At 47.6% G+C, this 12,760-nt stretch overlaps 1 protein-coding gene across 1 annotated transcript in view; it reads left to right on the top strand.

Annotated features, from left to right (window-relative positions):
• LOC144159064 (prolyl 4-hydroxylase subunit alpha-1-like) overlaps positions 1-8,801 on the top strand; it is a 58,175-nt gene extending 49,374 nt beyond the window's left edge. The window contains exon 16 of the mRNA XM_077690324.1: positions 8,584-8,801. Within this exon, the coding sequence (XP_077546450.1) occupies positions 8,584-8,672 (89 nt within the window). The 3' untranslated portion in view covers positions 8,673-8,801. The remainder of the gene's footprint in view (positions 1-8,583) is intronic.
• Positions 8,802-12,760: the final 3,959 nt, after the last annotated feature.

The following is a 12,760-nucleotide window of genomic DNA, read 5'->3' as shown; positions in this document are numbered from 1 at the left end:
CAGACAGAGATCTAACATTTAATAGACTCGGGAGCCGTAAGCTGTTCTTAGGGTTTATGCCCGTGAGAGGCATCCTTATACCAAGTTGCCTTGGTGCTGGCTAGCCGGGGAAGCGTTATGTGTGATGGAAGAGAGCTGTTTGTCTGTTTGTTGGAGTTTAGATATTAAGTGCCGGTCGTAAACGCAATAAAGGTCGGCCAATGACTCGATTCAGGGATGAGCTGCGAATATTTGGGGGGGAAACGGTGGACTCAGCTAGCGCTCGATAGACGTCTAGCAATCTTTGGGGCCTCCTGCCACATACCTCCGACATGCGCAACAAATCAACCTTCAAAAGGACAATTCCCTGAGCTCAGAAGTGCTGACACAACTGGCATCTCTTCGTCAAGAAGTACAACAGCTACGAAAAGAAAACCAGGAACTAAAGAAGGCACTGGCAGAACAGAATCCCCCAGCGTCGACGCCACAAGAGCCAGGGCAGCCCAAGGGCTCTACCCGTCGCAGCAGGAGCCAAAGTAAGAAAGTAACACCTACATCGCAACCAAGAATTGAACCAGAACTAATGCAAGTGCTGAACATAATACGATCGGACATTCACAAGGAACGAGCTTCTCGGTAAGACGAAATAGGAAAGATTCGTATTCTTTTAGAGAGTTTCATGAAAGAGACGTCCTCCATGATCGAGTATATCACTAATAAATTACCAGATAAAGAGGAACCACCCCGAAAGGTTCCCCCAAGAAACAACCCTACTCCTAGGCAACAATGAACACAATTAACATATTCCAATGGCATTGCCGTAGCTACGTTACATGTTCGGCAATCTTATATAAAAAAGTACAGCAAATTCGCCCCCTCTTCGTACTCCTGCAAGAAACTCGATGTGTTCCGACTATACGGGGTTACGTCACATTTTCTGACCCAGCCATTACTAATGCACGTAAAAAAACCATTAATGCCTCCGGTAACCCTACACCGTCGGCGCCGGGATACGCAATACTCCTGGCCAGAAGTGATATTGCTTGCAAGCAAATCCGTTTAGCTGGTCTTACTTCAAAGCGACATGAGGTGATATTAGTGCTTGCTCGTCTTCCATCCGGGAAGCCGATACTGGTGGCATCAGTGTACTACGCACCAGTTAACGGTTCTGCATTTCAACCTGCATTCCAATGGCTGACGGATGTCATAAATCGGTATCCTAATGTCCCTATCGTGATAGGAGGTGATTTCAATGCTAGAAACACAGCTTGGGGGTACACTGATTCAAACAAGCGGTGTCGTGAAGTCGAAGAAGTTACGTCTATGAACAACCTCGCTCTCTTGAATGACCTCACGGTGGCTACTCGAGTTGGAGCACACCCCTCACAACGAGACACGACACCTGACCTCACCTTCGCGTCTCATGGAGTAGCATCAGGGCGGAAAATATACGATACCACGTGGGGCAGTGACCATTTTCCTATTGCGATTACGCTCAAAGGGCGACGGAAAATTCCAAATAAAACTTTACAAGTTACCAACTGGAACAGCTTCCGTGCAATACTAAATGAATCATCGGAGATGTCTACAGATTTTACGTCCTTCGTTCAGATAACCCGGTCTGCAGCAGAGATGTCGCAGGAAGCGGTCCCCTGCTCTGAAGACACACCGGCGCTTGATGGTCACCTTGCCAACTTATGGAAAAGAGCTAAGGATCTCACATGCAGATACCGACAACTTGGCAAACGACACTGCGACCTGATAAAACTTCGCAAGCAATTTAAAATTATTCGGGATTATCAGAAGCAGCTTGCATATGACAACTGGCCGGAACTGTGCTACCAATTGGGGAAAGAGCGAGGCCTCTCTCGGCTTTGGGGCATTTATAGAAGCATGGCTGGAAATGGAAAGAAACGGTCGCCGCTTCTCGCCACTCTAACGCTTAGTGCGCCTCCGGACCACGTAGAAAAAAGCCTCATTGCAACCTTCTTCCCATCAGCTACTTCTACTCCCACTGATTATTTACCTCAAATTACGGTAAATAACCCGAACCCTTCTCTGGACACTCCTTTCACGCCTGCGGAACTTCAGGCTGCAATACGGCAAAGCAAAACGAAATCGGCACCAGGCCATGACGGCATAACGTTGCAGCATATCCGCAACTTGGATGAACCGCAACTAGAACATCTGCTCAGTTTAATTGGTCTGCTAAGAGTGGTCTGGCGCGAGTCGTCTAGCAGGGCGACGCCTAATCCGTCACACTGACTCAAAAACTGTGAAGTGTGAATAAGTTTTAAATGCGAATTAAGTGTGAAATGTGAACTGAGTGTGAACTAAGTGTGAACTGTGAAGTGCGAAGTGCGAACTAAGAACTGAAATTGATCATATTCTGTATATCCCCCTTCCCATCCCAATCCTAACCACCCCCTCATTGGCTATGGCCTTCCTTTCAAATAAAAGCTTCAACCAACTAACTAACTTGGGGGAGGCCTTCGTCCTGCAGTGCAGCACAACCATGCTGATGATGACGACGACGATGATGATGATGATGATGAGGCATTTTTAAAGGATCCATATTGCCACGTAGCAAGAATGAGGATGAAATATTCGGAGTGAGTGAAGGGATTGAAGCTAATTTAATAAGGCGAACTTGTGCCTCCAACAACTCAGCGACGCAGTCCCTTACTTCCACACACCACGCGCTAGACTGGCGTTCTTGCTCGTACAGCTGGCTGCACGTGCTCTCGCACACAACTGCCCGAGACACTCTTCTCCTCGTCGTCGTCGTCAGTCCGTCAGCACGCGCTGAAGAGAGGTGGCTAGAGGCATAGAGTTTCATACTAATTAGTATGAAACTCTATGGCTGGAGGCATTCCCTTCGTCGTCGTAGTCTTCAAACTTGTTGTTTACGCAACAATGTTATGTCGAGAGGAAACGTTGGAGAGGGGAAGGGGAACATCATTGAAAGGCCAAGCACTTGCATGCGATAGCCTACATGCCCTTCGGCGAGTCAGGAGGAGCGACGAAACGGGATGCGTCTAAAGGCAACACTTTTATCATTAAAACGAACGCGCGAAGCGAATGTAGCCGCGATATCGCGTGCTTCTCTTGCATCTTCTCTGTAGGGGTGCATCTTCGACGGGCACAACAGGCGGATAATTTACGACTGAGGACAGAAGGAGAGCTGGGGATTGATTTGGGACGGAAGGTTCAAATTATTTAGAATAAACTCGTAGCGAAAAAATCCGCCTGCGTAAATCTGCGTCGGGAAAATGGGGTTCCATTCCTCCCTGAAGATGGATGAGAGAAGCGCGGAAGCTAAATGCGCATCCAACCTGCGCTGGAATTGCGTCCCGTTGGTCTACGAGCCTTCAAAGACACCCAAATCGCAAAAACGAAGAACGAAATCACGCGACGATTTTTCGCGCACTAAGTGAACGCATCTACGAACGACCTGAATATATACCGGTGCGTTGTTTATCAGATCAAGGTATGCTACTGCACTCCATCTTTGTGATCTATGCATGTATTGTCTTATCTAGAACCGCTACTTTTTCGGGAACAATGGAAGCCGTGTTTCACGCACGCGCCGTGTGTCCGGAGATGTTATCAGAGCTTTTCGGTCGACCGATTGGTCTAAGGCGAAATGCATTAGTTATTTAACAGGATGCCATTGGCACAACTAATAAAGCTTTCGATTTAAAAAGCATGCAAGCTCCCAAGTTTGAGTGGGAGTTCGTCATCAACCAATATAACCCACGAACGGTTGCACTGATCAGGGAAATGACACTTGCGGTGCTGAGCACGAGGTCGCGGGTTCGATTCCCGGCCGCGGCGGCCGCTTTTCTGATGGAGGCGAAAAGCAAAAACGCCCGTGTGTACGAGATTTCGGCGCACGGTCAAGATCCCCAGGTGGTCAAAATTAATCCGGAGCCCTCCACTACGGCGCGCCTCATCGCCTGCGTTGCGTCGGCGCGTTAAACCCTACAATCAATCAAAAGGGAAATGACACTGATTTTTCACGGAAGTTCTTCCGATGGGACCACTTTTGCAGCGTGGCGAGAGAATAAAACGGGCTTACGCAATAAGGAAACTTTTGGGGGGATGCCACAAAAAAATTACCAGTGGCTTAGCTCGGCTATGCCAGGATAGTAGCGTGAGCTAAGGTTCAGCTGGTTATTCTTAGCTTTACTGGTTGTCTAGGATTACCTGATTATTATGCTTACTGCTGCTAAAACGATTTTCAATCCAATCCAGTCCAATTCAATCCGGTCCTCTAGTCCAGTTCAGCCACTGCTCCTCGCGCATGCGCAGCACGGCTCCCCAGGAGCCACGCGAAACGGCTATCAAGCGGCTCCGGCGCAGCGTCAAACGTCTGGGCACGCGGCGGCTAGTGCGTCTGCCGCGGCTATGACGTCACTCCTCTGGAATGTGCAGACCGGCGAATGTGCAGACCCAATTTTCTACACACCCGTGCTCCAATTTGATTGGATGTCCAATCCAATCCAATCCAATTCAATTTAATCCAATCCAATCCAAGTCTATTTAATCCATTCCAATCTTATCCGATCCAATTCAATCCAATGCCCCTCGCGCTTGCGCAGCACGCCCCTTCAAGGTTCACGCGAAACTGCTCAACCTCGGCCAGTGTAGTTTACGCCACAATACTCGTCAGTTCCTGCACGATCGGTTCGAAGTCTCTTATGGGCGCACGTTATGAGGGCTCAATATATCGTTTTTCTCATCGACGGTGCAGGCCCTTCCGTGAAGAGCCGGATCCTCTCATAGTTCTCCGAAAGCATGAATGCCCATTGGAACGCTTGAGGCCCCTTGCTTCTGCCTCGCGTTGTCGAAAGGCTTTGTAATCTTGCTGCTTGTCCCGTAACAGTCCCTGACCTTGGGACGTCCTTCTGCATCATCATAAGGCGACTTTATTGAATGCTTCTGGGACTTAATACTGCAAATATTCGGACTGATAGCCTAAGTATAATGTCCGATCCAATACAGAAATGCGTTACTGGATTGCGAAGCAAAGCAAATCGCAGAGACACAGAATATAACAATTACGTAGCCACAGAAAACTAGGCATGTTGATTATACAAGTAACTCATTTTACGCGTCGACTGAAATTTTTTTGCAAGTTTAGTTTCAATTGATGATATTTCATACTTTCGCACTAAACAACTGAATCAACATTTCACCGCACAAATTCTTAAACACAGGACGGCTCAAATTTCCGTTTGTAGCTTGTCTCGTCCTCGGAGCCGCTAAAAAAATAAAAAAAAACAAAGTTAAGGACAGGGGATAGTTACAACTTACTGTGCTGTTGACTAAAAGGGCAATTTTGTAGTCACGGAGACGTGTGAATGAACGTGCTCGTAGTTCGTCAAATATTATGCTGCTTGGGTGGTATGCGTTATTATTCTTAACGCTCGTTTTTTGAGTCGCTGAAGAGGAGTTAAATAGCTCCCATAACTACCATGTCCAATTTCAGGAACCAAAAGGATTGATTGATTGATTGATTGATTGATTGATTGATTGATTGATTGATTGATTGATTGATCGATCGATCGATCGATCGATCGATTGATTGATTGATTGATTGATTGATTGATTGATTGATTGATTGATTGATTGATTGATTGATTGATTGATTGATTGATTGATTGATTGATTGATTGATTGATTGAACGCCAGTAATAAATTTAAAGCGGCCACATTGCGGACCGCTCGTCAGCAGTCGTATCTAGACCAAACTGCCGTTGCGTGTCTCCGGGCCATCTGATCGGCGTTTCGGCCCAGCACATCCGCTCGGATGAAGTTCCGCGGACAAGCTATTCGCCTTCAGGCCGTCCCCGATTGCAGCACGAGGGCTGGCGCCTGGACGACGTCAGCGGATCGCTGCTGGCAATCTTTTCGAGGCGTGCTGTTGACTCGGTTACGCCTATCTATCTTGTCCCTTGTGTGGTGCACCGTCCTTGTTCAAAACACGCCGCATATGCATTCGTGACCGGCGTCCGGTATCGGATGTCCCCGCTTTTGCAGTGGGGGTTCATACATATAGCTCGCCCGTTGCCGTAAGCGCCGTTCGAGTGGAAAGGATTGCATTAAATCATGTGCATGGCGTTTCCGTGTGTGCTGTGCTACTCGATCCCCTTGCCGCGCCGATGATGTAGACCCAGGTGTCATGTGACTATCACGTGGTCACGCGGGCTGCAGACTGCGCAACCATAACTCGTGCGTCTTCGAGGAAAGCTAAAAACATGGAGGAAGAAAAAGTTAGGAGACGGCGCCGCCGGAGAAACGTGAAGCCTATACATAAAAAGTAAAATCGAAGTCGGCCCAGGCGTCACTGCACCACGTGACCCCACCGCACCGCCTTTGTAGGGGCCGCCGCGCTCTTCAATTTCGTCTGCTCGAAACTGCTCTGCGGCCCGTTGTCGCGAAGCCTGCTATATGTTGGGTTTTTTTTTTTCCCATGGCTTTTGTCTTCCGCACGTACGCGGCACTCCTGCCCGCACACGGGCATGAGATCGCCGAGCAGACAAATGCAGGAAGGACGGGGAACAGCTACCGCCAACGAAACACGAGAGATGCCCCGGAGTCGGAGACCGCCGCCGCCGCCGGCCCACCCGACCTTGGAGGGCCGACTGCGGCGGCTTGAGAAAGGGAAACGGCGGAGGGAGCGGCTTCAACGGACCTGGGCTTGCGAAGGCTAGCTGCGTGACGTCATGCCGTCTCCTAACTTTTTTTTCCTCCATGGCTAAAAATAAGTATACCATGTGACCGGCATTGCGAAGAAGGGAACGCCTGCGCATCCAGTGGCCACCTCAGAAGCCACGCCCTACGCTTGAATCAAAATACGGATCGGTTTCGGCCTTCATGGCAGTCGCGATGCGGTATCCAGTCGCTCCCCCAAGGACACGTACGGTAGGGCATCTGCGCCTCCCGTGTCAATTTTCTGCTACAGGACTGGCAAGCCTGGGAAGACGCTGGTTGCTGAGGGGAAATGTCTGACATTGCCTGTTTCTGTCTTTCTCGCCGACTAAAGCGGGCTTAAGGCTTTAGACGATAGAGATGACTGATAATTACCATGACAACATGACAGGTCTGCACTCGCGCAAAGGCGTACGTAGCGAGAAGCCACATATTACGAAAGGCAGGCAATCACCAATGTAAAAGCCATTGCGGTGCAATGCCAAATAATATAACATAAGAGAGTAGCATAACTCATTACAGGCAATTCAACGCTGCTCTCGAATTTAGGCTGGACTTCTAATGAAAAGTTGTGGAAGCATCAAGTGGCACCACTTGAGGGAAGCCTTTAGCGAGACATTCTTGGTTGAGTATACTCCCACAAGCAGGAACATCTATACGGTCCTTCATTTCCACCCCACAAAAGCATAAATTTCGGAAGTAACAAACAGCGAAAACCCAAAAAATAAAAAAAATGGGGAAAATGTCACAAAATAGTTGAAAAAAAGTATTGGAAGAGCCATGAAGACAAAATGCAGGTTTGTTTTATTCGAAAGATTTCGTGTTTTGTAGCGCGTCCAGTACTTAGTCGGATGCAAGCGATGTTTTATCCACTGAGAGATTAATCAATTTAGGTTGAAATTTTGATTTTTCCCACTACATCGTGTGTTTTCGTGGTCTGCAATGACATCACGGGTACCGACCGCTCTGCATCCGATTGCGAAGCATTGTTTACCATTAGACCCAGATGGCACCACCATACCGCGGCAAGCCATTTTCTGTCTTTGGTTTGTTTTTGACCGTATTCAAACTGGGCTGGTTTTTGTTCGGGGAGAAAATCATCGTTTCATGAAACATAGTCCTCGGTCGACAAATATGGTCACGCAAGACACCGTGGCTGGCGTCAATCGGCCAATGTCGTCTGAGACAACCCCAAAGCCCACAGTCCTGTGCAGCTAAACCAAGCATAGTGCGTACAGTAACAGCAGTACGCAGCGGTACTTCTATGTCTACGTGTGCTTTCGTAACTTCCACTGTTTCTCCCACCATTCTCACTGCTTTAAAAAGAATGTGCCCTAAATTTAAGCGCAAACAGCTCGTTCGGCAAGCTCATAAGATGCTTTTGCCGGCCCCCGCGAATCACAGAGCTGGCTCGTATGACATCACAGGTCCTGTTGCGGGAAATGACCTAGTGGGTCGCAACGCCATTCCCTTTTTCCCAATTATATAGCCTTTTTGAGGGTGGTTTACGTTAAAAATGGTGTCAGTATGATTCTAACGAGGCAATCTCTTGAATGAACCAAACTTCTGTTTTCTCTTTATGGTCTCTTTAAGGTAATTCCTACGTGTCGCCATCTGTAAACCCCCCAAGTTTGATCTTTGCGCGCATTTTAATTCGGATTTACTCATTCGGATTTATAAAGGTTGATTGCTTGCTTGATTGGTTGATTGATTGATTGATTGATTGCTTGCTTGCTTGCTTGCTTGATTGCTTGCTTGCTTGATTGATTGATTGATTGATTGATTGATTGATTGATTGATTGATTGATTGATTGATTGATTGATTGATTGATTGATTGATTGATTGATTGATTGATTGATTGATTGATTGATTCGACTTTTTTGCAGTTGCCAACAAGTGGTTCCGCTCCAACAGCAACGTCTTCCGGTTACCCTGCTCGGTGAACCGCAGTGATTCGCTGGGTCCACTCGTCTGACGAAGAGAGGACGCTTATCTCATGGCCTTGCTACCAGCGTTTTCTTGGAGTCGTTCCAAGGAGTCTGTGTTGTTGTTCGTCTATTTAATTATCTTATTTCGTTAATAAATATTACGTTTCCAATGGTGAGCACGCGGATTTGTATAACATTTTTTTTTACGCATATCGCAGCGCAGGGGGGTGTACGGTTACTGTATGGATTTCGTATACATTTGACCTTTAAAACAAACAGTAACATAATGGTGTCACTCTCGGAATATATAACGCTCTAAACTAAAACTTCGCGCCTGGCAACGCAGCCTTACGGCACGCGCTGCGGTGGCTCAGTGACTAAGGCGTCGCGGTGCTGAGCGCAACCGCTTGCATAGCTAGGCGTTGCACAGCTAGGCTCATATGACATCTTAGGTTCTGTTGCCGAAATTGAGCTAGTGGGTCGCATGGCCATTCCCTTTTTTTTCTAATTACACAGGATAATTGAGCGAAGTCTGCTTAAAAGGTGGTGTCAGTTTGACTTTACCGAGACAGTCTTTCGAATGAACGAACCTTGTGTTTTGTCCGCGTGACCCCTTTAACCATGCTAAACCGGTAGCAACCACGGGCACACCCACTGTTTCTTCCCTACACCACCACATTCACTGGTAAAGCGTCTCGCAATTCTTTTTATACAGCGAGGCTGTATACAGCTATCTCCCGGCGGTGGCCCATGTCCGTATCTACATGCTCAGTCGGCACGAAAACGTCTTCGTCTCCAATTTCTCCCCCCCCCCCCCCCCCCACCTTAGTCCCCCGAGTTACTTAGCAAGACAACGTCATCACCAAATCTGAGGTTGACCCGCCGCGGTGGCTCAGTGGCTAAGGCGTTGCGCTGCTGAGCACGAGGTCGCGGGTTCGATTCCCGGCCGCGGCGGCCGCTTTCTGATGGAGGCGAAAAGCAAAAACGCCCGTGTGAACGAGATTTCGGCGCACGTTAAAGATCCCCAGGTGGTCAAAATTAATCCATAGCCCTCCACTACGGCGCGCCTCATCGCCTGCGTTGCGTCGGCGCGTTAAACCCTACAATCAATCAATCAATCAATCAATCAATCAATCAATCAATCAATCAATCAATCAATCAATCAATCAATCAATCAATCAATCAATCCAATTTCTTCGGCAACAGCGAAACCTTTCCTCGACTGTACTGCGCATGCGCGGGGCTTCCCTGTGGACTGCTCCAATTATAATAAAGGTTGTAAAATAGCAGTAAAGGAGTAAAGGCCACGTTCACTAAATCCTTACGTACCTTACTACCCCGCAGTTTTGTACGTGGGCTCTGCCACTAACGATTGCACGGTTAGGAAATTAACTGAGTGTACGTAGCGTATCTACGTGCTCCGTCGGCACGAAAACGTCTTCGTCTCCAATTTCTCGCGAATGCTCTGTAGCGCTCAACCTAAAGTACCTAGATCTCTTGAAAATAATTATGCTGAAATTTGCCGCTAAGACGACTATCTTCACGCTGAGTTTAATTTATTTGTCATTACGTTAGGTCACATCGAAGTTGGAAACGTTAATGAGTGCTCCTCTGCTTTTCACAACCACTCTCTACGGAGAGAGAGTGGTTGCCTACAACGGCTGTAACTATTGTTTTATCGAAACTGTCACGAAACAAATTAAACGACAATTAGCCGCTAAGACGGCTCTGTGATAACGCCAAGTATTATCAACTTTACAAACTTATTTATTTTACACTGAAGCTGCAAATATTGCGCAATTCCCTTCTGCTGAATACAAATCGGCATACGGAGAACCCCATGTTTCTCCGCTGAGAACAAACTCGTGACTACCCATGTTTTCTAATTGGCTAAGATGTATTCGCAATCGCAAATTAAGAAAAAAACGTTTTCTGTTTCGACGACTCCTTGGACTACGCCCAGGTCGAGGAATATCGTCGGTAGAACCAAAAAGAAGGAAAGCGTGACCAAGTCCACAAGCTGCATCTTCGCATTTACTTATGGAGTATCTCTAGCTAGATGCAATTGTAATATATATTTGCCGCCTTTCAGCTTTTCCACGTGGTTCTCGTTCTAAGCGAAGCGCGTGGATCTGCACACAGACAAACACGTACACGTCGAGGTATGAGAGTTGTAAAGGGGCGTATACGTTCGCTTCCAAAGCAGCAACCGCATGGCCGGGCTGCTGCTTTCTATACGGGGGCGAGCCAGGTTATTGCCACTGTGCCTGACTGTCTACCACATTGCTCGCTCGGCTACTCTCGAAGAAGAGAGCTGGAGTCGAAGCGTGTCCGCCAGGGTCTTCGCCATTCACTGTGGCCAGCGGGGCGGAAACTGCACCACCACCACCACGCTGTTGTGAGCGGTGAGTAAACGCTGACCTCGAACTCAGCACAAGGCGTCAAAACAGCGCGTGTTGGTGTGTTTGAGCGCATTTACGTGAAAACTGCCGCACCACTGGCTCGTGGGTTTGCGTAGAGCGCGCCTGAAAGAGAGTAACGTGTGTTTAACCCCATTTCGAGGATTGATTGGAGTGTGCGGCGTCGGTAAAACGCATGACACTTTTGGGGCGTCTTGTTTATGCTTTGATTTTGCATCTTCATTTCTTGTTTCTGCTACAAGTTATTGAAGCTAAACGAACCGTAGTCTGCTCTTTCAAAACACGCAGGCGCGCACACGCGCCCACGCACAGACTAACGCACGCACAAACACTCACACACGCACACACACACGCACACACACACACACACGGCTCTCACGATATTGAGAATTTTTAAATCAAATTTCCTCTCCCATCGTTTGTAAAAATTAACTTTTCGCATAATGGGAACTTTAAATTCCAGTGTGAAGTGCCCCGAATTCCATAAACCGGTATGCAGCGGGCTGCGGCAATTGTTCTGCAGAGTTTCTCCCATCTGAAAACGTTAAGTTTAGAGGCGTCGTGGGCGCAGAATACAAGTTTGGTTCCCACAAAAGATCGCCGCCTTATAAAGAAAATGCCGGCACTAACTACCAGAAATTAGGCGAAACAGATTACAGTGTTGTCTGACGAGGCACTTTCTTCCTACCGAATGACGTCAAAGAGGCACAAAATACAAGTTTGGTTCCTGCAAAAGATCGCCGCCTTATAAAGAAAATTCCGGCACTAACTACGAGAAATTAGGCGGAACAGATTACAGCGTTGTCTGACGAGGCGCTTTCTTCCTACCCAATGACGTCACAGAGAATAGTTAGTGTAATTGGTGGTCGCTGACGAAAGATGCCGACAACTAGTTATTATTGCTCTGTTATATATCGGCACTTCTGGTACCGTTTGATCGCGCCATTTGTTTCAAGCGCGTAGTTAACATGTTGATTCGCTTATTACCAAAGAGGACGTCACTGCTGACGTTCAACGGAAAGAAATTCGTCAATACTACTGACCTCTTCTCTGCGAAAGAAAAAAAAAACGTCTTTCTGCGCCGTGACGGAGCCGAGCGAGTTATAGAAGGCTAAAAGTTCAACCAAATAAAACACAAATGTGCCCTGTATTCATAATACATTTAAGCCAAGCTTTTCACAACTTTTGTGACGTCACAAACCTCATACCCAAATCTTACGGGGCATCGACACCCGTTTTCGCTTTTTTGACATTTCCTTCCTTATTAAACAACCTCTAGTCGAGACAACGCTGTATGCGTATTCTGTGTATTCTAGGAACCGTAATCTATCCATGCAGGCCAACTTGTTTTTTACCCTTTAGTGTCCCTTCAAGCGGTGATACGACAAGGGTATTCTCGGCCGAGACATCCATTCAGGCGTGTCTTCTCGACTCTTCGCTACGTGAACGGTGAAACCCTTCCAATCCACGTGAGAAGATTCACCAGTGACCACAGTGGCGAGGGAGCAGCACGAGTCAACGACACGCCGTCTTCACGAATGAAGGCTGTGCGAAACTACAAACGACTTGTTTTGGTAAATGGCGCTGCTTTAGAAGTAAACAAACAGGGCTAAACACACAGAGGGCGACACACAGCTGTAGTACATAATTCACTGAAGCTTGTACAACCAGCTAGCCTCAGTATGGGCTTTGCTACGAACGATGAGCGTGAGTGA

The sequence above is a fragment of the Haemaphysalis longicornis genome, unplaced genomic scaffold (assembly GCF_048455015.1).
Source record: "Haemaphysalis longicornis isolate Haplotype H1 unplaced genomic scaffold, Haemaphysalis longicornis Haplotype H1 scaffold_10, whole genome shotgun sequence".
Taxonomy (NCBI): domain Eukaryota; kingdom Metazoa; phylum Arthropoda; class Arachnida; order Ixodida; family Ixodidae; genus Haemaphysalis; species Haemaphysalis longicornis.
This window is presented reverse-complemented; position numbering and strand designations above follow the sequence as displayed.